Source organism: Brachionichthys hirsutus, unplaced genomic scaffold (genome assembly GCF_040956055.1).
Source record: "Brachionichthys hirsutus isolate HB-005 unplaced genomic scaffold, CSIRO-AGI_Bhir_v1 contig_1000, whole genome shotgun sequence".
Lineage (NCBI taxonomy): Eukaryota > Metazoa > Chordata > Actinopteri > Lophiiformes > Brachionichthyidae > Brachionichthys > Brachionichthys hirsutus.
The window spans coordinates 159,021-186,762 of record NW_027180403.1 but is presented as its reverse complement, the minus strand read 5'-3'; the positions used below and the strand labels follow the sequence as shown (position 1 = coordinate 186,762).

General features: G+C 41.2%; 2 protein-coding genes across 2 annotated transcripts; both read left to right on the top strand.

Annotated features, from left to right (window-relative positions):
• The first annotated feature begins 5,489 nt into the window (after positions 1-5,489).
• LOC137914696 (post-GPI attachment to proteins factor 2-like) lies at positions 5,490-7,209 on the top strand. The gene is made up of 5 exons (XM_068758195.1): positions 5,490-5,666; positions 5,751-6,000; positions 6,126-6,232; positions 6,340-6,448; positions 6,538-7,209. The coding sequence occupies exons 1-5, from the start codon at positions 5,499-5,501 to the stop codon at positions 6,666-6,668; spliced, it is 765 nt and encodes a 254-aa protein (XP_068614296.1). The 5' UTR covers positions 5,490-5,498; the 3' UTR covers positions 6,669-7,209.
• Positions 7,210-9,191: 1,982 nt separating this feature from the next.
• LOC137914695 (stromal interaction molecule 1-like) lies at positions 9,192-27,519 on the top strand. The gene is made up of 12 exons (XM_068758194.1): positions 9,192-9,306; positions 12,284-12,414; positions 13,950-14,064; positions 15,023-15,134; positions 15,426-15,541; positions 17,795-17,972; positions 21,101-21,278; positions 21,772-21,939; positions 22,164-22,264; positions 22,392-22,621; positions 24,020-24,443; positions 25,082-27,519. Exons 1-12 carry the CDS (start codon positions 9,192-9,194, stop codon positions 25,593-25,595), a joined length of 2,382 nt encoding a protein of 793 aa, XP_068614295.1. The 3' UTR covers positions 25,596-27,519.
• Positions 27,520-27,742: the final 223 nt, after the last annotated feature.

Genomic DNA, 27,742 nt, shown 5'->3' with positions numbered 1-27,742 from the left:
ACAGATGGATATTTTCACAGTGTCACAGCCAGGAGGATTGGCAACGTGAGTTTGAAGTACATTTGAAGTACACACAGTGAAGCAGATGGAATTTATATGCAAGCAGTGCACCTGAAAACCCTCATGCAGTGCTGTTTTTACTTAACAGATGGGTTCATTACTTGTGGACACCTGCACAGATGTTGAGAAAAATGGCTTTTGTTTTTCTCAGAGTGACGGCAGAACTTTAGACAGGTGACTGTCAAACTGACTGCTTCATTTATATGCATGTCCTTTTGATTATACGCTTTGGTGAGTCCATCTCTCTGCCTTCCTCTCCAACCAGGACACTAGATGTTGGTAGTAATGTGACTTTTGGAGGACTGAGGACTTTTGAAAGTATTTTACTGCATCCCGTTCAGGTAAAAACTCACGACTTTGTTGGATGTATTCGCAACATTCACGTGAACGGTGTCTTGCTGAGACCTTTGATGGCCCTTGAATCGTACAACGTCCTTGATAGGTAAACATGGACTATTAACTTTAGCGATATGATCATAATCTCATATTCTGATGGCACAGTTGTCCCAACCGTTGTCTTTCATTTGAGTAAAATGGAAGCCTTTATTATATGTTATCCCCCCTCTCCCCCATAACTAAGTTGTAGTCCTTCCTCTACTGATTCCATCAAATGAATGCATAAAAATACATCTTTAAAAAAAAAAAGAAATCTCAAACTTACCTTTTTAACTTTAACAGAACATGTGTTTTTCTAATATTTTTATTTAAAGGTGTCCAAGAGAGACATCATCACCATGTTACAGAAACCCATGTAAGAACAGTGGCACCTGCCATGACCTTTGGTCTGACTATTCCTGTGAGTGCAAAAGTTCCTTTATGGGACGCAACTGTGCCAAAGGTAAATATTTTAATACACAGATATTTCATCCCTTCCCCTAAGTATTTCAAAGCAGCATCATTGGTTGGTGCATCTGGAAAACCTTTTCAGTGTAGCAAGGATACCAGCTAGTAATACCAGCAACAGCTATTACACTATGCGGTTGTTATTAACATCACAACAACTTGTTTTACCTTCAAGTGATGATACATTTTATTTTCAATGTATTCTCTTTAATTAGCAAAACATTTTCAATTCTGCTCACTGAACCGTTAAAACAAAAAAAAAAAATTCCAGTCGAACCTAATTAACCAAAATTCTCTTTTTCTTTTTCTTTTTTTGTATAGCGATGTCAGAGGAGCTTGTGTTGCGATTTAATGGGAACAATTACATTGAGTTTTTCATCAAGGAGCAATTCAAGAGAGACTACCAGCTAAAAGTTTTTCTGGATGAAGAAAAAGTCCAAAATAACGGAGACCAAACGGGAATTAGCATCAAATTCAGAACCCGGGACAATGGAGTGTTGATGGTTGTTGTTGGACAGACAGGATATATTATGCTGAAGGTAGTTATGAAATGCTGTTATCCTGATATTTACTCAACCTGATTGTATATTTAAAGCATTAACATTGTTTTTTTTCCTCTCTGTATAATTTAGATAAAAGACAGCAAGCCGGTTTACATTTGCAAAGACAACCTGTCTGGAATCTTGTCAGAGTTCACCGTGGACTCTCCGGTAGCTGACGGGCGCTGGCATGTCCTCTTCCTCTCCAGCAACGCACAGGAGACTTTTCTGTTTCTGGATGGCAAGCCAGTCCTGAACATCACTGACCAGAATATGGATATCACTCCTGTTCATGTGGAAAAGCTTATCGTTGGGTCAGCTCTGACAGATGAATCAAAGCTTCAACAGTCAGGTAAACTCCTTCCTATCCTATTTCCCACCTGCAATGAGGTTCTTAAAGGAGAAATATACATTTTGAGCCCCACAAATTCAAACCAGTCTTCCAAGATACACTTGTTTAAAAAAACCAAAAAAAACAATCTGATTCGGTTCAAGACCTCCCGCAGACCAAAAAAACAAGAGACAATCAAAGTAGTAAATGTCGTTCTCTAAGTAGATCAGTCTGAATACAACCTGCATGCGTAACTTTACATCAAATGGCCGTATTATACTGTCTCCTCTCTGTTTATGACAGGATTCACAGGATGCTTGCAGTATTTAAATGTGACTGGTTACTCTCTGCCTGCCACACTCAGCATGATGGTGGATGTCTGGCCGAGCTCAACCCTTCAGCAGTCGAGCTGCAGCTCTCCAGACGTCTGCCTCCCTTCACCCTGCTCCGACGGTTCCACACGCCAGGTGGGCTGCCTCTCTGAAAGCTGTCTCCACCAGTGGAGGTGTGGAACCGCCGTGCAGAACAGGTCCTGCATCTGTTTGCACAACGTCTCTAACCATGCCTGTGACATCTGCATCTCTGCGTCGGAGAGCCACGGTCGATGCCCTGAGGCACTGGGCAGCACACGTTTGTGGCTCATCGCTGTGATTGTTCCACTAATCTCCACGCTGGTGATTTTAGGAACGCTCGCGGCCCTTTACAGAAGAAGGCGGCAGAATACAAAGCGTCAGCGTGATGGCTCGTCACGAAAAGCAAAGCAAGGGACAGACGATGCAGCATTTTGCTTTGACGACGGCAAAAAAGTCACATGTGTTACATCTTCTGGGAAAGAGAAGCAACTTGACCCAAAGAGTGTTGACGAGCAGAGATTAAGCGGTGCGTTTTCCTGTGGCGAGTGTCTGTCCAATGTTCGGCCAGCACCGAGCAGTGAGCTGGAGTACGATGAAAACAGCAGCAACTCCAGTACAGTCTGTTCAGACTCTGCCTCTGTGCAGCTCAGTTGGCACAAAGGATTTTACAACCCAAAGTGCTCTAAAGCCGAACCGAAACGGTGGAGAGATGTAAGGATGCTTTTTGGACTTCACAAAGAAGCTTCCAGTGGCGACAGAGAAAAAAGGCTGACGACGCCTCTGACTGTGGCTTCTCTGAACAAGCAGTTATTGGCTAGGCTTGATGCAAAACACTCCCAGCATGCATTGCCTGGCTACAGGAAGAGTGTTCTGCAGACGGAGTTCCTGCGGCCTGTACAATGCCTCACGTTTGAAGAAATGAGCAAAATAAACACTCCCACGGAGCGAACAGTGTCACGCCACGAATCTCAGATTACCAAACCTGCCAAGTGCCCTAAAATGATCGATGCCTCATCTGACCGTGAAGCAGACAGCACGTCAGCCAATGAGGAGGTTGGGTGTGGAAAGTTTCCAGTCATAAGCACCAGGAAAAATACACATCAACAGACATCAATGTCAGGATGCGGCTTCGGGCAGCAAGACATCCTGCCTGTCAGCTCATTCTTTCATCCTCCTTCAACCTGCCGGTCTAATTCAGATGAGTTTACTGACTCCTCCCAGATGTTTGAGCATTGGGAACATACTTTAAATATGCACTTGCCTTTTACAAGCTATGCTCCTGTGTTTGAGGATATTGCATGTTTACCCAGTGAACCCAATAATTGCAATGATATTCAAAGTGACATAGAGGAAACTATTTGATGACTAAAGAAATGAACATCCTGAGTTTTATTTTGGACTCTGAGCAGAGAAGGGTTTCATTTCTGTCTAAATTAGTAAAATACATAAGGCAGAAAAGTTACAGTATTTCTTTCTTCCTATTAGTTCATTACTTCCATTGTACAACACACAGTATGATATTTGTCAAGCAGTGGCAATTAAAATCACAAGTTCACAACCAATATAAATATATCTTCATTTGGATATTTGTACAATTGCCGTTTTTCAGTAGTGAAACAGATATTCAAGCAATACTCATTATTTAATCTCTTTTCTGTTTTCATGGCGTATTTCTTGAAAATTACGTCCAACTCTGAAAATTATTTTATTAACAGAATAAAAGTTTTGCCTCTATTTCAATCCGAACTGTCTTCAGCTTTTTTTTTTATTAAAGTCTGCTTGATGTCCTGCGTTTTGATAAAGTATATGATTGGATTTACAGCCGGAGGGAAAAGACTTTACAACAATACTAATAAAATACGAACGTCCAGACTGATATAGAAACCAACAGTATTAGTGACGTAAACAAAACATCTGGGTCAGAACGTGATGACAGTTGAGATTGTTGTGTTCGGTTATGCTTAAGGTGTGTAATCAAAATAATGTGTGACAAGCTTCTAATTAAATATTAAATATTCTACAAATATTCTTTTTAGTTTTAGTTTTCTAATGTTATTCTGCATCAATTGAGTAATTTAATATTGGTTTTATTTTTATTTGTATTGTGAAAATTGTATTGTTAAATGTCGATGATTTATGTACTAAGGACTTTCAACGGAAACAAGACCGCAAGGGCTTTTTTGAAATGCTCCTCTTAGACAGGATGTTTGACTTTATTTGTACTGTAATACATGCTACTGTGTGACTGTACTTGTACTCTATCATTCTATCTAATAAATATATTCATCATCATCATCATCATTTAACGCTTAATCTTCTGACTTAAGACATGTGAGTACTAACATGAGCACAGAGCAGGTGATTCTGGAAGATTGTTTAACACAGTGCCTGGAATCTGGGAAGAAAGAGATGAGCCATTAAAATGAAAATAATGAAATGAATAAAATAAAATATGACTAATAGACTATATTTCCACCAGTGCTCTTCGTCTTAACCTTTTCTGTCAAAAGAAGAACGTGTCAAGTCAACACTTTAGATTAAAATAAAAATAAATGGAAACTTTGGACTCTCCAGTCTGCATGGCTGCAAAAGAGTACAGTATTTACTCTGTCACTGACAAACCGGTCCAACAGATGACAACCTGGAGGCAATTACATAAACAAACAACCGAACAAAGAAAGAAACATAAACATGAAGTCTATGAGGCTGACATTTGCCTCGAACGCACTGATAATGCAGATGAAGGACAGAAAGGCGGGGCGGGGCGGGGCGGGGCAGCAACCTGGTCAGACGTCACTTTATTTTATTTCTTTAGTAAAAAAATAAAAATCCAAACCCGCGACTTTTGTTCCGGCAGAGCGCCACGTAGTATTTTTATTTTTGGTTTTTCTCCTTTTACGGCTTTAATAATGACGCGACCGTTACTGTGATGCGTCTGCCCGCTTCCACAGACGGAGCGCCTCCTCCTCGCTTTCTCTTCCGGGTACTGATGCTTCCATACCGCGGCACCAGGAGGATGTTGCAGACGCGCTGCTGTTTCAGACCCGTCGATCTGAGCTGGCTGCAGGATCCCACGAGTTCTGCACCCTTTTCTTGAGTTTTTGAATGCTTGATATGATGAATATTGTCGTAATAGCGTTGTTATTAAATATGGGGAGCCATGTGTCTATAATGTATAATGTGCGGTAAACAGAATATCTAGTGGAGGTAGGTCAGACTTTAGATGCTGATTAAACGAACAGATGTGTATCTGTATTTATTATATTGGTGTAGAATCTCGGTTTTGCGTCGGCTGACGTATGTCTGTGTGTGTGATTTACAGTGAAACTGTTCTTTATTCTTAGCTCAACTCTTGTGCTGTTTCAGACCGAGATGCTCCACGGCTCAAATATCCTGGGGCCCGAGAGGCCCCTGGTCATGAAGATGTCATTCACCTCCTGCGTTCAGGGTACTGTGTTCCTGCCTCTGGTCGGACTAATAACTTGTGTCTTCATATCCTCCGTTTTTCATTTTGATGAATCCACTGGAACACACTGCCAGGTAACAGTGGCAGGTGCCTCTTATTTTATTTTTTTTGTGCCACATTTCTGCACTAAATAATAGATCATTACCATGTGCTTCCAGGTCCCTAATTACCTGCCGTCTATCAGTGCCTCCATAAGTCTGAGTCCTGAGTGCCATATCTGGCGATTCTGCATTGGATTGCACTCAGCGCCAAGGTTCCTGGTTGCCTTTACCTACTTCAGATTTTACAAGACGCGGTTTGCCTCAAAGTTCCCAGAGAGTCCACTCAGCTGCTTGAACCTGGCCTTTTCTATTTCTGAGAACCTTGGCCTCCTGCTCCTCACATATGTATCATCCAGTGAAACATATTGTGAGTAATTTCGAAAAAAGTGACAGTTATAACATTGATTTGTTTATTACACACAGTAGTTATATTAAAGTAAGAAGCAATTGTCTTTTCTACCTTAAATTTCTCTCTTTGCTTTTACTCTTCAGTTGTGCATAAGGAAGGATTTGTCCTCTTCGTTATTAGTTCCCTCATCTACATGATGATAACGTGCCGTTTATGGAAGGCTATTAAGGAGTATTCTTTAAATCCTGATGTAAGAAACGCTGAATCCCACACACAGACTGAAATCACCCGGAAAACCTGAAATCAAGGCATTCTCTATAATTCATTAATATTTTTTTCCCCTCCTTTATACTGCAGGTTGCCAAATCTCACCACTGGAAAGTTCGTCTTTTCGGTCTCAATCTGTCTTTCTGTGCTTTTGCTGGCTTCTTCTATTGGAAACACAACATGTACTGTGAGTCAGGAAGTAAGTAAATCAGCTCTATTGTATTTACTTAACCTATAAGCAGGTGATAATTGTGCTCAACCATGTCTCCTATTTCCTTATTTTCACAGGTTACACACTTTTTGCTCTGTTTGAGTATCTCGTTGTTTTCTCCAACATGGCATTCCATCTCACAGCAGTGTGGGACTTCAAGAGCCGGGAGGTCTTGCTCATTTCCTCCTCTGAAGACAAAGACTTCTGACTAGAAACTCAAGGAATAAGTGCTGAATGTATAACCACTACCCATAATAACAGCCTTCATCTTGTTCAAGAGGAAGAGCTGGGTGGAGTTTTTTACCATACATGCCCGTGATGATAATAGCTCCAGAGTTGTGAGAGTAGAGGTCAGACGTGTTTGAAAAAGACATGCATCTGTGTTACTGTATGGTCCTTTCAGTTCAGTTCTGTGCAATGTCTGCCTGATGCATGGATGACTTTACCTAAATATGACTCTCCCTAAGCCCCATAAAGTTTTAATAATTGATCAAATGTAAATAAAAAGAGAATAATGTGTAGTTTGTGTTTCAAACTATAAATTAATCTCTGAAAAAATGACTTTATAAGCTACTTTTTTAATATATCAATCTTTTGACCTGCCACAAGAATGTACAGTAATGCATTTAAATGAAAATATCTCAAGTCTGTGATTTTTCAGTGAGATTAAAAGGAGCCAAATTTTTTAATCGCTTGACAGCACAAAATGTTACCATATTTAGTTAATATTCCACTCCGTAGTATCACCAAAATGCATTACGACATAGAAATCTCTTCTGAATCCCACCCTGATTAAACAAGAACTGAATAAATGGTCACATTTTCTCTTGAAAATAACTTCCAGGGTTATGGCTTGTTTATTTTGTGTATTTGTCGTTTACTGATAAGATAGGCTTCCCAGCATCAGAGAGACAAACATGGTTGATTAAATTGTTCCAATATTGATGTTTCCTACTATTATTATATTGTAGATTGCAATATGTCATACTCATACATATACAATCCAACTCGGCAGTGACTTAGTGGGTTGGAACATGAGTTCGGAACCTGTTTTCAACGGTTCAAGTCCTGGCCCAGAAGAAAACACGGAGTGACTGGAAACACCAGTGACTGGTTACTGGAGAGGGCCCAGTGCCCTTGAGCGAGGCACTGACCTCAAATGCTCCGGGCACACCAATCATGGGTGCAATCCTGAATGAATTGCAGGCTTGTCCAGGGTGTACACTTCCTCTCGCCCAAAGACTGCTGGGATAGACTCCAGCACTAACTGTGAGCTGGTTATGGATATAGCGGTTAAGAACATTTATGACAAATTAATATATATTTTAAACAGCCTCCAATAACTAATGTGTTACTCTTTAATAGTAAGTTATTGATTATTGATACCAGGGCTATATATGAACAGTATCTCAATGTGACTAAATAATTATTTGTACTGTATGTAATTTCATATTTACATGTTTATTTGTCAACGTTTGACAAAGTCACTCACAAGGAAATGTTTATCATAGCCCATCCTTCACAGCAGGCAGCCTCCTGTAGAGTTCATTTGATGTAATTTTCCTTTAACCATATGACTCCTACAATTACAACAACCGCCTTGTCCTTTTTGTCTTTTTCTCAATAAATTTGCCAGACAATGCTCCGTATTTATTAATTTTGAATTTTCAACAGGTTTCTCTTTAACTACCCTTCTGGCGTATGTGTGGACTGGCTTTAACAATCCGGAAGATGGCAAACTACAGAAATGAAAAAAATATATTAAAAGTGATATAAATCAGAACTCTAGGGGGAGACACTTGTTGACGATGCGCAGGAGCCGTAGAAGAAGGCGAGCACCTTGTCCACGTTCTGCGGTTTTTTGTTCAGTCGGTCGGGGGAGATCTTTAATGGGAGGCGGAGTTCACCGAGCCTCGACTCCGGGTGACCAGGCAGCTGCTGCAATGTTCACACGGGGCAGGAACTAACAACCTCCTGGCTCTGATACATGACAGGTAACTTTATCTGTTAGCATTAGGCTCTCAGTAACATTACAATGTAGCCTAGCTAAGACTACACTTAACGCCCCCTGTGTTACTTGCGGCGTCTTGCGGCTAGCTTATCGTCAATTGCATGAATGTTCCTCTGCAAAATGAAAATGCAGGCAGTCGACACAAACATAGACTAAAAAATGATGAATGGTTGTTTATGCCGGGGACATAAACTCACACCCCTCGTTTGTAGGATATCTCACTGCATTTCCTCGTTAGCCGAGACATTTTGCTAGCTAATCAGGGTTTGTCGGACTTGCAGCCACTACTAGACGTACACGGACCAGACTGCTGTTACTTTCAGGAGTCTTGTTATTTTTTGTCATTTAAATGGGCTGGGTTTGCAGATATGCTACAAAAAAAAAATCCAAAGTTTAGATGAAAGGAGAAATATTTGAATGATTTATTGGCTAATTGAACCCGCACGTTTATTCATTCACAGAGGAGAGCATGAAGTGTCTCGAGGATATTTATTCAACCACCTGTTCTAGATGTTTTCTTAGCTCGTGAGCTCGTGCCTTTCATTTATCAATGCTAATTTGTTAAGCTGTAACAAGAGATTAAGTAAATACCTCGTTGTGTTGTGTAAATGAAGGTTTTTATACTGTTCTCGTGAAGAATACTTCAAAATTCATGCGAGCATGACTAAAATGTAAATCTACTGAAATCAATCAACTTTCTTCTTTCAGTATACACCAGTCATGGAGTTCAACACATTTGTGACCTTGTGGATATTTTGCTCGTATCTAGTTGGAGAAAGTTGGACTGAAAAAACACTGACACCAGATAATCAAATTGTTGAAAATGGGTTATCAGGTGAGTAATTTGCCATTGCCTTATTTTTTTTATAGCATTCCAGTTGCTTAACTGTCTGCTTGTGAAACTACTTCCTCAATATGTTTGTAGTTTGCTTCGTTCCATGACTTGAGCAGACACTATGGGTGTAGCTGTGCTGAGAATCGTCCAGCTGGCATTCTCTTTTGCAACGTGTCCTTCAAACTCTAGATCAAGCAATCTATTTAAGCGTGAACGGGATGGTATAATGATTAATGGTTAATGATGAGCAGGGGTCGTTTAGGAATCAGGAATGGCCTGTGTTGTCAAATACCTCTCGTTACGTTTCTGTCGTTTCCCCTGCAGTGTGGCTTGTGTCTGGCAGGCAGTTAAAACGTGGTGCGGATTGTCTTTTTTCTTTCTTTTTAGAAAACCAATAATAAGCAAATGTTGATGAGCGATAACTATCACATTTAATGCAGTATGCTGTGAAACCGGTAACCACTAGAATTCAATTTTGTCACACAGGAAATAGGACTGTGCCACCACATTAAGAAATAAACAGCAAACAGTTTTTGCACTTCCGCGTTTTTTATTTCCCCACAGTCTTCAAACTAGGTTAATACTTCTAGACACTTACACATAACAGATTTGAGTTCTCTGAGAAATGCCACTTAAATATGGGAATATTATATAACACTCGATATGAGGCAAATCAGCTGGGTACGGTCAGTTGATTTATCTACATTGAGTGCTAAATATATTCATTAAATTACATTTGTACACATTGTTTACTGGCTTTTCCTTGATTCTTCTACTGCTAAAAAGCTTTTTATTGGGATGATTTCATGTTTTCTAGGAGCATTTAAGGCTAAATGAGTTATTTTGGGTCAGATAACGCTGTAAGAAAACAGACATGGTGTCCCTCTTACCCGCTTCAGAGAAAGACTTGGTAAATAAATACTGAAGTTAATGACCGAAAACATAAAATACTTTTGCTTTTGTCAGTGGACTTTCAGAGGGATTATCAAACCATCACATTCAATACTGTTCATCTTTTACACATCATTCCAACATGTTTGGAGTTGGCCTTAAACTGGGCCTTTTTCCAGTAACTAGTTCCATTATCTTTTGTTAACGAAAGGCATAACTGTTCGATTAATATATTGAGATGTTTTTTTTACTTTCAGCACCACATTGTCAAACAGCTAACTCATAAACAGCTAACTCATAATCTTTTATACAGTTTAACAGTGTGGTTGAACAGGAACCTTTATGACATTATGGTCATTAACATTTTGCATTTGAAGCACAATTTTACTTGTATGTGGAACGTGTCCCAACAGTGCCGGGCTATTACTGCATGAGAGAGAATGCGTTCTCAACAGTGGTTGTCAAAGCTTGACTTGCTTTCTGAATGGCAGGAGCCCATACTAACTGATGCAATTATGGAGTGTGCACACAGTGACTTGCATAACACGAGCTCTTAAAAAAGGCTGGCTGCCTGGTATGTAAATAGCATTATCTAGTCCGGTGGTTTGGAAGCGAAGTGAGAAGGCGTGCCATGTTCTGTTTGTGAAAGTACTGCAACTTTGAACGCTCTAACTTGGGTAACTGGCGTCCTGTGTTTAACATGTTAAAGGTGAATAATTGTGCGAGAGTTATTGCCTGTGGGGTATGTGGTTGTGCAGGTTCTGCATTCCTACGACTTACTGTTGTGTGGATGACATGGCGAGTTTGGAAATGTTCCCGTCATGAATATATAAAACTAAAATGACTCTAAGCCAAAACCCACAGTGAGATATTTTGTTGAATAAAATACTAATTTACATAAGTGAAAGCCACGCAAGGAAGTGCATCTTTCTTTACGTGGGTGAGCAAAGCCGGCCTCTCACTCACTGTCTCCGTCCTCTTTTGTGGTTAAATGCACTGAGCTGGGTTTGACACGGTTCTTGCGTAACTTAATTCAACCAGGAACGTGTTGCCGTGGCAGAAAATGACACGTTTACACAAACAAGTGTGTGAGCTAAGACAGTAGCAGCACATGGAACTTAGAGGTTATACAAGAGGTTATACTAACCTAAAATACATTGACCGAATGTTCAAACCTTCAAGGGCAGTGTTCTTTTAAATTCACTTCGACCATCCTGCTTTAAGTGAAAGATCTACCTTTTTAATGGAGTGTTATGTATTATAGGTGGCGTACTGTACCCTGTCACAAAACTGCTGACTTTCATGCAGGATATGCAAAGCGAGGCTTCCTCTTGTGGGAGTGGTGGCATTATCTGTGATCTGCGGCAGAAGTGTTCGAATCCCTCAGGAAGGAGAGAGAAACCAGCGCATAGACCGGCTTTAGATAACTTGGAGAATTACATAATCATCTATTAGGAGAAAATATCCGATGATTATTAAAAATGAATTGTGGAGCCCCATATACCATGTTACTGATTAGTATTGAAGGTGAACTGCATTAAAATGAACAAGCGCATGTTTTCTGACCTTACAGAAGCGGTGTAAAATCCAATTGAAAGATTTTTTAAAGTGCATTATTTAAAGTGTGCTCAACTTGTGACATGGGCAGTTTTTGGTCAACACTGGAGTTCTGACATTCATGGTTCTGGCTTCCTGGTAACGACTAAAAGGCCTTAAGTAAACACACGTTTGCCTTGAGAAATATGCACTGTAAAACATTTATGCTCTTCCAAGGAGCACAAAATGTTAAATGAACACGGTCACATTTATGACATCACATAATTAGTCAGAATTAAGAGTGTCATTTAAACTGAAATGAAAAACTGAGTAACGGCATTCCTGAGATTAACTTTAATATTGTAGGGACACCGTTTTTTTCAGTTTGTTGATTTCAGTTTTTAAATTAAACCAAAATGTTCTGTAACAACATTTCTCTTTGCTGTGAATAACTGCAGTAGTCAAGGAAGTGTGAATGTAATCTGACACAACTGGTGACTCATGCGTTTGACTCTTACCATTTCTTAACTTGACTCTGTTTCGCCACTAGATTTCTGTCGCATTGATGAGACACTGTGCAAGGATGAGAACAGCATTCTCAGCTACGAATCTATCGGAAGTATTCACAAGCAGATGGATGATGACGCAAACGGCAACGTGGACGTGGCAGAGACAGACGGTGTAAGTACCAGCCTAAAGATGTCTTCATCAACAGGAGTATGTTCTGCTTTGTGCAGTCGCTAAAGTGGCTTTCAATCAGTCAAATGGAGCTGCTTGCTGTTACCGTCGCGAACCTGTCATCTGATCGACAGGGTGGCATGCTAAGGTCTGGTAATATTAGATCTAGAATGACCGCAAGTTGTTCTGAGCAGGTTGAAGATTTGTTCTGTTCAGTGGGTGTTAAATTAAACAAACCCCACCAGTGTGGTTGTCGACACTGATGTCGCTGCATTGATACAAACATGTAAAAATGGACAAAACTGTTGCGGCTTTAATTACACTTTATGGTTGTATTTTTGAAAAGCATAAGGAATAACATTTGCTGCGTAGTTTCAGTACACTGAACATAAATGTAAGCTCAATAGAACCAGGTGCAGCTCAGGTCCAGTTACAGCCGTTACATGCAAATCAGATGTTGAGTTTGTTGTTCTCAGACTTTGCACGCTTTGCACTTCCTGTAGCACATCGAGCTTTCATTACCATTATACTTCCGGTTACACGCTGTGGCCTCGAGGAGGCCTCCTGAAGTCTCATTTTGGTTTGATTCAGTTTGTGGCCTGTGGCTGAGGCCATCGGCGTCGCTGCTGCTGTGGTTTAAGAAGAGGTACTTGGCATGCAAATATCCTCAAGGCAAAGATGCAGGTGCATACAGTTTGTACTGACGTCTCTAAGAGCGTTGACCTAAGCAAGCAAGTTGATTAGCACTTAAAGTGAGTAGTCAGCCTTTCAGTTATCATGGCTTGATGAACATAAATATATTTTTGTAAATGCTCATACAAAAACATTTGTATGAGCCTTTCAAACATAAATGCCCAACGCCTTGGTCATGTTTTGTTGGTCCTGATCATTTTCAAAAGTCTCCTTCACCTGAAGTACAGACCATCTCTGTTGTGAAACCCACCTCCAAATCTGTCAACAGGTTGTTTTTAACAACCTGTTGACTAAGCTAAGCTTCATTGTTCTGCTCTGCTTAAATTCGCAGAGCCATGAGTTTTGGTGTTTCGTGGCATTTACTGTGTGATATGGCATCTCTACCCAGGGTTTCTGTTTTTAATAGCCATTTCAATGGTGCCTACCAGCACTTATAAAATTCACTAAAAACAAGTTTAATTTTTTTGATTAATTTTACTTAATCTGAAGGATAAAAATGAAGAAAGTTGCAGTTTAAATGAATGAAATGTTTTGAACATGAGAAACAAGGAAGTATTTTTCACATTTCTCACAGGAAATAAATAAATTAAAGGTCTCTCCATGTTTAAAAAAGGAGAAGGAAGAAGCTAATTTATGTTTACCTTGCTCTTTTATACATCTTAATTTTCTCACACGGCTCCTGTTTATTTTATCAAAGTACCGGCATTTGTCCAAATGAAAAACTCTTGATTCATCTGAGGTAATTATTTCTGGAAATAAAAGAATTACATTTAAGGGGAAGTTAACGAACACTTATGAAAGGCAGATTCTATATAACAAGTGCAAATATGCTTGTAATCTGACAGTTCCTGAGAGAAGATCTGAACTACCATGACCCAAAAGCCAAGCACAACAGCTTCCACGGTGACGACCAGTTCATCAGTGTGGAGGACTTGTGGAATGCGTGGAAGGGCTCTGAAGGTACTGCATTATTTTCCCCCTCTGGTGGCAGCAATGCCTGAACGAACAGATCTTCAGGCTTTCTTTATATTTTTGTATATTTTCGAAAGGTTCAGTTCAAACCTTATTCTCTACACTGTTTTCCCGAATAGTTGTCCTCTGCCCACACTGACAGGTATAAAGCACTCCTTTTTGACTTTGTCTGTTTGGACAGCAGTGCTTTTAAGTAGCGGATAAATAAAGATGATATTTCCATGTGACTGGATTCCACATCACACACACTTGACCTGGCCAGTCGTTCAGTGAAGAGGAAGGCGGGTGATTAGATCGCTTGTCGAGCAAAGTGCAGCCCGGTTATCAGCTCCTGCCAGTGGCAGAGCGGACGTCATTAAGCCTGTCAGCACAAAGTTAACGTCCATTCTCACCTCCTCCTGTTGGGCTGGGCTATCGTGTACTCTGAGAGAAGTACTCATGAGATACATCTGGCTCTCAGGCCTTCTTCCATCCAGTCATTGAGCTCCCATTCTCGCTTTTTCATTCATATAAATGAAATAATTGTAACTGCGGATCGTTGATCGCTTCCTATTTTAGTGTTTAGTTTAGATTTCTGGTGTTTTTTGCTCAGGCATATGATCAGTTGGCCTGAGGTCAGCTGACGGAATTCTTGGGCCCCACCAACAATTTCTTCCCTTCCCTTCCTACTGGCTTTTATGTTGTGTAGGATGTCTGTGCTCAACTCTACAGGCTTCTTAGGATATTGTTTACTCAGCAAGGATATGAACACGTGTAAAGTAATCTGAATAAGGACACATTTATTGTTTCTTTTCAAAATAAAACATTGGAAGCACAGGAGACTGACAGACATTACTTGTACTCTGGCTGTACCTGTCGGTGATGGAGTCATCAGTACTGAATTCTGCAGCTATTAGATAAATGAGAATTGAGGCGTTTAACGGTATATTTTCTCCTTTTCTTATAGTGTATAACTGGACCGTGGATGAGGTGGTCGAATGGCTCATCACTTACGTGGAATTGCCACAATATGTGGATGTATTTCGCAAAATGCATTTTAATGGAAGTGTCATGCCAAGGTAAAAGATTTCAAGGACTTTTGTAGTAGATTTATAAAAGCATGCGTCTCTCCAGCAAAACATTGATGTTTATATAAGCGTAGTAATAATTTTTAACTCTCTGAAATCAAGTTTAATGCTTCAGTGAAAGCGATAAGTTGCGAGTTAAATCATAATTTGTCAAAAATAGCAGTTAGTGCATCAAATGACCATCGCTGTTTTAAATCTAATTGGGTGGATTTGGTGGATTACACCCGTTACTCTTCCTTCCTGGTTCTTCCTTGTTTGAGTTGAGTGTCTGTTCTTTTACAGGCTCGCCATAAAGAACACCACTCTGACACACTCTATACTGAAGATTCTGGATCGCAGCCATGTGCAGAAGTTGCAGCTGAAGTCTTTGGACACGGTTCTGTTTGGAGCACCACTGAGTATGTGACGTTCTTTCGTGAAACACCCTGTTGAGAGATGAGGAAAAAGGATTCTGTTTTATTACCGGTACCAGTCATTGAAGTTTTAGATTTCGGTTTCAGTTTTCTTCCATGTAACAAAAGCGAGATGTTTCAGAACTGACACGTCAAAGTTTGGTGATGGGCCAAGGATTTTTTTAAAGGGTTTCTGATTAATGTTAACTGACTGGAAACATTAAGGAACTAGAATTAGATGAGTCAAATCTCTTTCACAGTGTCGTCTCCCGTTAGTATTTTCATGTAGATACTGAACTTAGTTGCAGTTTGCAAAAACAGATTTGGAGATCGTTGTTTTTCCGAAGGAAACATTTTGTTTACTGTCCGTGTGTGTGTGTTGGATGTTCATCACTTACACCGACTTTTTGCCTAACCAGTTCAAACTTGAAAACCTGACAGACGGGGGGACTACACTTATCCGCCTAACACTGATGCAATAGTTTCATTGTTCCTCGGCACGTTATCCTGGGGAAATGTTGTCGGGTGATATTTGCATATTTATTGATGAACATGATCATCTCTTTGCCACTTTACTTATTTATTTACTTTTGTTTGCCTATCATTGGCATATTGGGAAGTGCTGTGTCAGTTTCACGCTGCTCTTCGTTCCAGACACACCACTTTATTCCACATTGTCAGTTATGAGGTCTTTCTTTCTCACCTTTTTTCTTTTTACTGCATCAAATACCATCACCATTGCTGGGGTGTGTCTCAGCTGCTTCGTTACATTCAGGGATTCATCTTTTGAAGCTTAGTTGAAGATGTTTTAACGTTTGAAAGTTAGGGAAAAATCTGGACTTGAAAAACGCAAAGTATTAATAGTTGCTGGTTGCGTACTTGGAAGAGGACTGCTGATCAGAGCATATTTATGTAATCATTGATGAATGAAGATCAGATAATGTGATGCACCTTTGCAGCAGACGTGTCTGTGTCTGGCATGTGTCTTTGTGGGTGTGTTTTGTTTGAGTCAAACCTGAAGGAATCCATGAATGAGCTTTGACAGTTGGCTTTGACAGCCTCTCAAAGCAGGGGCTCATTAGTAGTCACACCGGTATATAGCAGCAGCATTTTCAGACACATCTCACAGTGGGTGGCTGCTAACCGCCTAAGACAGTGTTATAATTAACCCAAACACATTTTAGTCCAGTGTTTGTGGTTGATTGTGTCACTTTATGCTGTCTTTTAGCTGTTTCTGAAAGACGATGAACGTGGCGTTTGAACATGTTTGTTATAAATGCTACTTGCATATTATAATGACAGAAGGCAACCAGGGTTTCCTGTTTAAGACAGGTGGTGTTGCAAAGCAATAAATGGAGCCAGCAGCACAGCGGCAAGGCAGAATAAATTTATCTCACAGGTAAGGCACTGGATTTGAGTTGAAGCATGTTTGCCCAGACACAGTCGAGACCCAAGACAAGTGTTGCGGTCACAAATCCAAGTTCATTATCGTGGTGTAATTTTCGAGTTGTGTTTGTAGTGGTTGATCTGAATTTATCAGAACTAGCAAATGCAGCTGAAGCTTTTGTATTCATTCCTACATTCACTAGGAAAGAGGGAAGACCGGAGTCTGGCAATTCCTGTTTCTTGGTTCTGGTACAACATGCTTCGATGCTTATAAACCTGTGTCTGTTCTGGGCTTTATAACAAGTACAAGTGCACTTGAATGTACACAGGATCCTAAAAGATAATGTAACACAAGCTCGACTGTTTACCATTGTGTGAAACGAAGTGTGCTGTGGGGTGAAATTGTTTGCATTCATGCTGTTATTTGACTTGGCTCTATGTCAGTAGCCGTCAGTGGCACAGGAATGCGTTTGCAGGGAGCCATGATTAAGGTGTATTGTACTTCTGATTATATCTCGACAGAGATGGCCTGTGTTTTCTTTCCTTCTACTTTTACTTCATTTTTGTCTCATTCTCGAAAGTAGAAGTTATGGCTTTGACAGTGCAAGAAAAACGACTGAAATAGGCTCTATTAAGCTGGCTTTATTACAGTCTTCTGCGCTAGGCCCCTCTAACCCCAATCTGATTTCTATTTCTGTGAAACCACAACACTTGCAGTCGAACAAGCCTACATTCAAGCACGGGCTTACTCGTCGTAGCAACACCTTCCTATGTCATGATCTTGATATTTATCTTCTAGTAAAAAATATTGTTTGATGTTTGTCAACTTGCCAAGAATGTAACCTGTTGTCATTGTTTTTCTCTCTCCATCAGTGAACAGACATAACCACTTGAAGGACTTCATGCTGGTCGTGTCAATAGTCATTGGTATGGGTGGCTGCTGGTTTGCCTTCATCCAGAACCGCTACTCTAAGGACCATATGAAGAAGATGATGAAGGACCTGGAGGGACTGCAGAGAGCTGAACAAAGTCTGCATGACCTTCAACAGAAGTGAGAACTTTTTTTTTTATGTTTTACAAGTGCTGCGTTATGCGCATTACTAGTCTCCTCATAAAACCTTTCATGCTACCATTGTTGACAATGTAGATTCTAAAGAGATGTTGTGAGCTCCCGTCGTTGGAGCATTACTCAATGGTAGGTTAGCTTAAAATAAGCTGAATGAGTCCGCATACTGCCCAGAGTTTAAATGCAAAAAAGCATGGTTAATATCACTTAAGTTTGATAAGTGATGGAGTGTAGCCTTTTTGACACAGAAAATACACAACAGCAACAAAAATAAATCCCTGCTCTACAAAGCCTGTTTAGTTTACACTGCACAATAGAAGCATGGAACAAGGCTGCATGGTGTGTAACACATCAGCAGTGTTTAATCGATCAATCAAACCACAGCTCCTCAAACCTTTGTCAGGCTGAGAAACGTGCTCATTTGGACTCTTCCTGTCCATCTTGACCTTTAAGTTATTTTATGTGCTGTATCGCACATGTTCTGTCCTAAGATATGACTCTTCATGGGACATCTACCATGTTCTCCTTTTTTGATTTAATGTTCACACATTCCATGTTTTATTATTTAATGACCCCTAAATCTGGTATTCATTCATTCATCTTCCAACCGCTTTGTCCGTTATCGGGTCGTGGGCGAAGCTGGATTCACCAATTCACCTAAGCTGCATGTTTTTGGTGGGAGGAAGCCGAAGAGAACAGGAGAGAGAGAACCCACGCAGACACGGGGAGAACATGCAAACTCCTCACAGAAAGGCCACAAGTCGGATTCGAACCCGCAACCTCCTTGCTGTGAGGCAACAGTGCTTACCACTGTAGTATCACGACAAATAATAGGATACCGTATATATATAAAATCCTACTATTTTTGTCAGGAATGCTCAGAATGTGCTTTGAAGAATCTTGTCTGATCTTATTCATTTAAAGGATAATGAAACGCATTAATCTCAGGTCCGTTTAAAAACAGCTTGAACAGGATAAGGTGCTCTAGTGCACGGATGGTGCAACAAAATTGTCTTAAGTTGCATGACATTTGATATTTATGATCTCTAATTCTAAGTATTGCTGATTAAATCATGTGATGTGCTCTGTTGTAAATAAGTGCTGTTTAATAGTACACTGTATTGATTGTAGCTGCTTTATTCAAGGACACACACGCCATTAAAATCAAAATAATTTTGAAATAAAAAATCCGTCGGGTAAGAAGAAGGATTAAGAAATGGGGACAATAATTTTCAGTTTTTGAAATCGTATTCGAAGCTGACTTGAAAGCTAAAGAAGCAACTAAAGTGGAAAGTGTTCAGCCTCGGAGGATCCAGTATTTTGTTGGACTAAAAACATGGAATAACGCCGCATTCTGTAACTTAACATTCACAGAGTTCGGAGGCAGTGGCAGGCAATGACGAATGACTGCGTAACATTCCTGCCTCGATGCTCAGGGACATTAACCAAGGGATATGAGCGGCATGGTGAAATTTCAGCACTATTCCTCTTGCCCACACAAGATACTTTTGTATCTGCTGGCTGTTTTAGGAAACATAGTTTGAAACATGAGACAGTTTTCTCCCATTAACTAGACTCTAAGGGGGTTACCTGGTATCTCTGTCATCATACTTCATTCTAGTGTCTTGTTTGGGTATTTGTAATTTATATAATATATGAGATGCAGATGTCTAGTGGACAAGATCAATCGGGAGTGGAAAGTATTTCAGGTTTTGCCTGTTGAATACCAAACAAAAGCTTCCTTGACTGCTCCTATGAGGCCACTCTGTGTGTGTGTGTGTGTGTGTGTGTGTGTGTTGCCTCTGTCGCGTCATACTTGGAATAGCAGTGATACACACCTACCACTGCCAAATTTGGATTCATCTCTGATTTGTATTTATTTTATTTGTGCTGATCTCTTTTTGGTCAGTTGTGTGCTGCTGTGCCTTCACTAGGCTTATTTCTCGTGATCCGTCATGGATTATATGCATTCAACACAGTTAACATTTCTGTGCTCCAAATATAGTGCTGTTCACCCGTACTCGGCCTAATCGGAAATCATTATGGTTACTGTAGAAGAGAATGACATGGTGTGTGCCTCATAAATCAGGATAATTTCAGTATAAAGAGGATTTGCTCAACGTATGTTGAGCTTTTTCTACATGTAATCAAACAATGTTAAGTGGAAATCATTCAGGGCGTGAACCGACTGCCAAAATCAGATTTGGATCTGAGCTCTGGACCGATCTGTATCGTATTCCCTTAAAGGCGTTCAAACTGAGAACTGTGGCCCTGGCCACGCATATCAGATGATATTCTTTGTCTGTGACTGGTACATGTTTTCTAAGCAGAGCTAGAAAGAGGGGGCATGTCCTCTATCGGTAGCCTTGCCTTTTCTTCCTGCTGCCAGCTGTTCTCTGCCCATACCTTCAAGCAGATCCCGTGACGGTATCAAGTATCCTGGTCCATCCGCAGCTTCCCTGTTGGGAGACAGTGGGAGGAGCCTGCCTGGAGCTGGATTTCCTGGTTGCTTTTTAACAACACTTTGTGACTCAGCCTCTGCTTCACCGTCGGGATATGGTGTTAAACATGCCTGCTTAACATGTCAGCTCTAGTGCCAATTTGTCCACATTTGGATCTGGGTGTGGTGTGTGGACAGTCATCCTGGACAGCCATTGGCGACAGGCTCAACAACATTGTTGGAGCATCATGTTATCTCTAAGACATTGAGTTTCCTCTTGCACAAAGCATTATTTAGGTCAGTAAGTTCAGTACAAATGAATAGATATTACATTTAAATACATTATTTTTATGCAATGCAGCATTTGGTGTCGTCTCTCTGGACGCTGCGGCGCTTCTGTATCTCAGACCGGTAGAGGTCAGGGCCGAAAGCATTGACAGGACAGCCCACCATCCACTTTTTCCATAGCTGGCCCCCAGGATCACCTTTCATTTCTCTGCTTCATCTGCTACTCTGTTTGGACTGGTTGGAGGAGAGTGCTGCCCCCTACTGTCTGAAATCTACTACTGCTTCATGCAGTTCAATTTCCTGAGAAAATGGTACTATGTCTTTGTTTCCTATGAAAAAAAAAAAAAAACATTAGCATAATTGTTTCCATGTTCATTGTATGCAGGCTGCAGATCGCACAGGAGGAGCACCGTACAGTGGAAGTGGAGAAGGTGACCCTGGAGCAGAAGCTGAGGGATGAGATCAACACAGCCAAACAGGAAGCCCACCGTCTGAGGGAGCTCCGGGAAGGCACGGAGAACGAACTGAGTCGCCAGAAGTATGCTGAAGAAGAGCTGGATCAGGTACCTGCAAACTCATATGTATGACATAGAGATGAATTGTGTCATCAGTCTGCTTTTAGAATGATGAGATTCACGCAGTGTAAATATACCCACTGCAGTCATTGCCCTTTAGGAATTTTGCAGTAAAAGCATAGCACAGCCCACGCAGGCTATCAAAGAACATGAACGTCACAGTGATCTTATTTAGACACTTTCATCACGTTAGTTCACGTAAAATGATTTCAGCTTTAGTGTAACGCTACGCTCTGAGTTTCATGCTCTTTGTATTCTGTGGTGGTTCTTTCCTTTGTTTTTGTTTAAGTTTTAGTTAGAATCAACGCAGTGAGTGATGCAAATTAGGATGCAATTAATAAACTATTCTGAATAAATATCATTTAAACAGAATATTTTTTTCATTCTGTATTCAGATGAATATACTTTTTGTGCTATTTTGTTCTTTCATAAAGATTATGACTGTGTTGTGTGCTCATTTATCTTCCGTGTGTTGGCCCAGGTCCGCATGGCATTGAAGAAAGCGGAGAAGGAGCTGGAGTCTCGGAGCAGCTGGTCCCCCCCAGAGTCTCTCCAGAAGTGGCTGCAGCTCACCCACGAGGTGGAAGTGCAGTACTACAACATCAAGAAGCAAAACGCTGAACGGCAACTCCTGCTGGCCAAAGAAGGGGTATGTAGCCCTCGAAGGGAAGGGAAATGTAGCTGAGGAAATTGCTTTTAAACTAACTGTTTAACGAGAAAGAGACGCTATGCTTTAATGCAAGCCTGTGTAAAATATTCAAACCTTTGAAAATGGGTGTTTATTTAAGTTCAATAAAAAGTATTTAAAATAAAAATGAAAGGTAGCCTTGACTAAATAGCAATACGGTGAGATAAGTGTTCTTTTCTTCACAGGCAGAGAAGATAAAGAAAAAGAGGAACACTCTTTTTGGGACTTTCCATGTGGCTCACAGCTCCTCGCTGGATGACGTGGACCACAAGATACTGGCAGCAAAGTACGTCTGCGGTTTTGATTGTGTGATAGCACGTCGTTGTTGTTAAATGAGGCAGAGTGGATTTCATTCTCTGTTTATTCGAAGTTCCTCACTTTGAGTTTTCCTTCTCTCCACTCCTCTCTCATAGACAAGCTCTGGGCGAGGTGACGGCCGCTTTGAGGGAGAGGCTCAATCGCTGGCAGCAGATAGAGATTCTCACAGGTTTTACCATCGTCAATAACCCGGGCCTCCCTTCCTTGGCCTCATCCCTTAATCTCGATCCCACCTTCGTGGGCGGCAGAGCAACACCTCAGCACTTCATCATGACCGACGATATGGACGAGTTGGAGGAAGATATCGTCCCCGGAATTCTGCAATGTAAGAGTTCAACTGAATCCATCGGCCATTCGGTGGGGGTTAGCAAACGAGCCCCTAAACCCTCCAAGACCCTGGTTGGGAAATCCAAAAATCAGTCCTCGTGAGAATTTGGACCTTTCATGTTACACTTACCTGAGTTTGTCCTCGCAGCCTCCCTGCTGAGGTAGATGGCGAGGGGCACACATGTTTGTATTTGAAAGTTTGTATTGTATTTGTTCAATGTGCATTCTGTGAATTTATATTATTGTGTCTTTTTTGTTTGTTTTTTTGCACATCTGGCTGCAGTTAAATTCCTATCATGTTGATTTTGGATTTAAGTGCTTACTTGACTCTCAGTCGATTATATAGACTGAAGACTCTTGTGTCTCATCTGGAAATTGAACTGTTAAAAATATACCTCTTGATAAGAACACGTTTTTTTTGTCTTTGTGTTTGCGTGTACAGACCGTTCTGAATGAATGTTTGGTCAAGCAGCTACAGCCGTAGGAAAAGTGCTAATGCTGGCAGATCCCACTCTGAATTATGTTCTATGTTGAATGTGAGATGCTAAAATACACAAAAAGATGGCCACCATTTCTCTGAGAATCTTTGTAATAATTGTTTTTATTCTAGAAAGCGTGGCTAAACGTGTCTGAACACAGTCTTTGCAGCCATGTTGTTACTTGCTGCCATAGAATTCTCTATTTGACTTCCCTTGGCAAGAAAAATGGTGTGATAGGTTCTGGTTTGACTCCAGCTGCAATAGTGAGTAAGTCTTTCGATCAACATTATGTGCACCCCTTGTCTCACTTCCCTCTCCCTCTGTCCACTGCCTTTTCTTTGGCATTTGGCTTCCACTGCTGTCTCAGCTGTCGGGTCAAACGGTCAGCCCGTGTGGAAATATCCTGTTTGGCCATTTGTTCATACCCCAGTCTCAGTTTGACTAAAAGCTACACCATGCCGTTATACTCTTTTTGGGATCGTACGCTGCGCATGGTCACTGCTGAATGGGAACATATTCCTTGCTTCATTTAAAAACACCCCTTGCCTCACATTACTTGCTTGCTCACAGCATTGTAAATCTAAATCTTGTCGCTACCTCGTGTATCGCTGCTTCGTGATTTCTCCGTTTATTCTCCATCTTCTGAATACAGGAGCTTGTAACAACCAGTTTTCATTTTTTGTTTGACTTGATAGTTTATATTTCCTTAAAGGAGAGATTAAATGGGAATGTTGTGTGTGTGTGTGGGGGGGGGGGGGGTTCTGATGCCACACAGGCTGAATTGGAATGTGAGCTAAACCTGGATAAACCTGAAGAGAAATGTCTCCCATCACCTGAGCATCTTCCCACCAAACTCCCGCTTTGTCCCCCGTTCTCCGTCACAGGTTCTTGACTATGCTGTCATTTTGTCCCCACAGCTCCCAGTATGATGTCCTTACGCCAGCGCCACATCGACCCCCATCTGGCCATGGGCTCACAGAGGTTGGTAGAGGGCTGCCTGTCAGTCGGGCAGCAGGGAGCGGGAACCCCACACCCATGCAGGTCGACGGCTCCCCTCAGACAGTCACGCAGCCACTCATTTGGGCAGCTCGACTATCTTCCTTTGCCTCACCTTTCCTCGGCTGTATCCCACCCTTCCATCGTCTGCGCCTCCACCTTGAACCTGAAGCCCCCTTCCTCCTTGTCCTCTTCTTCCTCCTGCTTGTCCAGCTCTGTGGATGGTGGTGTAGCCCCTCATTCCTCACATATACATCAAACCTCGTTTCAGCCCATGGATCCCATTCCTGATTTCACCTTCTCAGATGTCTCCAAAGCCAACTCCCCATGCAGCGACAGCATTGGGTACCCGTCTTTTTTCCAATTCTCCACACGCATCGCATGAGCGAGGGTGTTTTCTTTTCCACCAGCTTCATTCTTTTCCTGTTTCAGTTGTAGGTGCCTATTTCTGTCCATCATTTTCCTACAACTTCATGCTGTCATCATGCGCTGTCCTTTTCATGCCTTCTATTGATGTGCTTTCATGTCTTTGCAGCAGATGAGACCTCACAGAATCAATGCATTTCTATTTCCTCTCTCAGGCCTCTGTCCACAAATGTACAGACACAAAGCTACTCATTCTCATCTGCATGTTTGACCTTAGACCCAAAGATTGTCTCAGGGTCACTAAAACACTGACATACTCTACAGACTTGTCAGTATAATTATTTTACAGAATGAGCCTCTCTGATTTAATTAATTTTCATTTTATTTTTAATTTAGTCATATTTTTTTTATTTTTGAGAGAGAAATGTCTGGATATGAATGGACAAGGCCTCGGTGTTCCTGATATTCTTTGCCTGCTCAACTAACAAGTGTGGAGTTCCAGTATCCAGGCTGCACCCAGTTTGTACAGGCATAGTATAGATAACCCCCAGCATGCAATGCTTTAGCTGTTGAACCATTGGTTTTTCCTCTAACTTGTCCCCCCCTCTCCCCTATAGGGACCTAAATTGCTCGGATTCCGACTCCTCTCTGTCCCTCTCCCAAGTCGGCGATCGACTTGCCGCCTACAGCTCCAAGGGTCACCTAATCAAGCCCGCCTCCCTCATGCACGGCCTCTCCAGTCGTGCAGACGATTCTGTCTCCCTGCACGCTCACACCCCCAACGGAGGCAACCGCAATCACGAAGTCAGTCCTGGAGAGTCCGTCCCCGATAGTCCCATTCTCATGAAGAACGTGTACAGGACGGACAAGTCGCCAAGCATGGGAGAGATCAACAGCCTTTCAGAATCTTCCCGCTCCTTTAGCCCCAATTCCACCGAACCAGACACGCCATCACCTACAAGTGGAGGGCAGCCAGGAGCCGTGGTGGCGAAGACCAGCACCCGCATCCCCCAACTGTCCTCCAAGAAAAGCCCATTGGAGGAGGACAGTGGCTCCACGGGAGAAGAAACGGATTCCACCGCCAGTCGCAAGAAACACACGTTCAAGATCTTCAAGAAACCGAGGAAATAAGGGCTACATGGACTTCAGGCTATCAGTGCTGTTGGACTGTATTTCTCTGGTCTGTTTTAGAAAAACAAATGAAAAAATAATGGCTAAAATATGGCACAAGTTTTTGCCATTGCATCTTTTTGTAGGTACAACACCTACTTGGGGAAAACTGCACTGGGGAGGCAATTTATCTGCTTGATTGGTTCATGCTGAATATGTGGGGAATGGTTAGATCTGTATATTAGAATGTAAAGTATTTATTCTGCAGGAGATTGTGTCGGTCTGAAAGGGAAACCTGTCTCCCCGTTTTCTTTTTCTACAATCTATAACATTCTGCATGTCTCCTTCACTTTTGTTTAATACTCGAATGCTCTCCGTGTTTGCTCGATTCTCGTCCTGGACCTATTTAGACAGCAGTTGATATTTATTTTCTGACCACCTACCCGACAAATTCAAAGTGAATTTCAGAGGATCACAGAACACAACCGTAGAACGCTTCGGCTGCTTTATTAGTGACTTTCTCTGACGTGAAATAATGTGTAGATGAAAGAAGACGAATCACAAGTTGCAACCTGAAGGAGATCATGTTGTACAGAAGGCAAATCTCCACGCAAAAAAAACGAGGACTGATCAGATTGCGTCTTTGGGCCTCTGTCTTTGTATTCAGGGTTCAGTGCATGTGACCTTCAGTGAAGTGTATGACTTTAAACATTGATGTTATTTAAATATCTTAACATATGTTGGTATATTTTTATTATGGATAAGTGTTACAAAACACATAAATACCAAAATGATAATGGAATCTACTTTCTATGTATACTGACTTACAAAATGAGAATATACATTTATTGCTATTCATCCCAGAACAAGATTTATTCAGCTTTTGTGTGTGTGTGTGATTTTTCTTTTTAGCCTTTTTTTTTTATATATTATGCACATGAAAATGCAACATTGGATAAATAACTGCAACATTTTCTCCAGATTATAAATCTGTTGAATTGGCCCCGTACTGAACTTGTATCCTGCTCCACTTGATTGTGGTGTTTCTGTTTTAGATCAAATTTAGATGGACATTCAAACATTTTACAGCAGTCTGTCAGTGAGGGACGAGTGCTTGCAAGGGCTATACATAAAGAGCTGTAACAACTTTTCACAGATTTAGCTCGACAATTGAAGCAAAAAAATAAAAAAACCTGTCAAAATGCCAATTTACTGTTTCATTCTGAGGCCTTTGTATTTGTAGCGGGTTTGGCTCTTACCCCAAACCACAGGATCGTTACAGACGGTATGAAATATAAATCCTATAACGGCGTCTGCAGTGTGTTAAACTCTTGTGTTTACCACGAGAACATTGTGCCCTTTTTTAATTTTGGCAGCTTTGTTTGAACAAAGAACTATGCATCAGTAAACGTGGGAGAGAACTGAAGTAGGAAGGATGCTTATACAGTTCCAGGCCACTGAACAACCAAAAAGTGCTGCAAAAGACAGTCGGCCTGCCCAAGCCTGATGATGTAACAGGTGATTTGTGTATATGGGTTCATGTTGAAATGTTTTCCTTTAGAAACCAGTTAAAATATTTACATTTTCTCCTGGTACTTTTTTAATGCGTCATTTGTATCTCTTTTTTGCACGAGCTGTAGATGGATTATGCCATCAGAATGTGCGTGTCTCTGTGTGTGTGTGTGTGGCGTTTGCCGCCAGTATAATGCACTGTATTGTTGATGCATGTCAACTGTTACAAAACCTACATTGGGTTCAAAGTGTGATTCAGCTTCAGTGCTTGACTCCTTGATCTCAAAGAGAAGCAAAGCTCTTTATTTTGGGCTCCTATTTATGAAAACAGACGGTATATTTGTAGAGAGGGAAAAAAAAACAACACCTTTTGCATCTTCTGTGATGGTCTATACTTTGATGGCACTCCTGCATGATAGCAATAAACTATTTTGAATGAAATTTGAGTTAATCTGTCATTTGCATCGCCTGCTGTACACGTCACACCTGCTTTATGGTGCTGCGTGTGTTTCATTGAACCAGAAACAAAGACTTCAAACATGTAAATGTCTCTTTGGTTGTCTATTGTGTGTAACCCAGTTCTCAAAGCTCCACCTTACCTGCACTGAGCACACACAGTGACAAGGTGGGTGTTGGTGTAGTTAAATATTTACCTA

What these genes read in the sequence shown, in the direction of transcription:
- LOC137914696 (XM_068758195.1), top strand. Translation starts at nt 5,499, where the DNA reads ATGCTCCACGGCTCAAATATCCTGGGGCCCGAGAGGCCCCTGGTCATG. An exon ending in CCACTGGAACACACTGCCAG is followed by an intron (nt 5,667 to 5,750) that starts GTAACAGTGGCA and finishes ATGTGCTTCCAG; the next exon opens with GTCCCTAATTACCTGCCGTC. An exon ending in ATCATCCAGTGAAACATATT is followed by an intron (nt 6,001 to 6,125) that starts GTGAGTAATTTC and finishes TTTACTCTTCAG; the next exon opens with TTGTGCATAAGGAAGGATTT.
- LOC137914695 (XM_068758194.1), top strand. Translation starts at nt 9,192, where the DNA reads ATGGAGTTCAACACATTTGTGACCTTGTGGATATTTTGCTCGTATCTA. An exon ending in AATGGAAGTGTCATGCCAAG is followed by an intron (nt 15,135 to 15,425) that starts GTAAAAGATTTC and finishes GTTCTTTTACAG; the next exon opens with GCTCGCCATAAAGAACACCA. An exon ending in CGTCCCCGGAATTCTGCAAT is followed by an intron (nt 22,622 to 24,019) that starts GTAAGAGTTCAA and finishes TTGTCCCCACAG; the next exon opens with CTCCCAGTATGATGTCCTTA.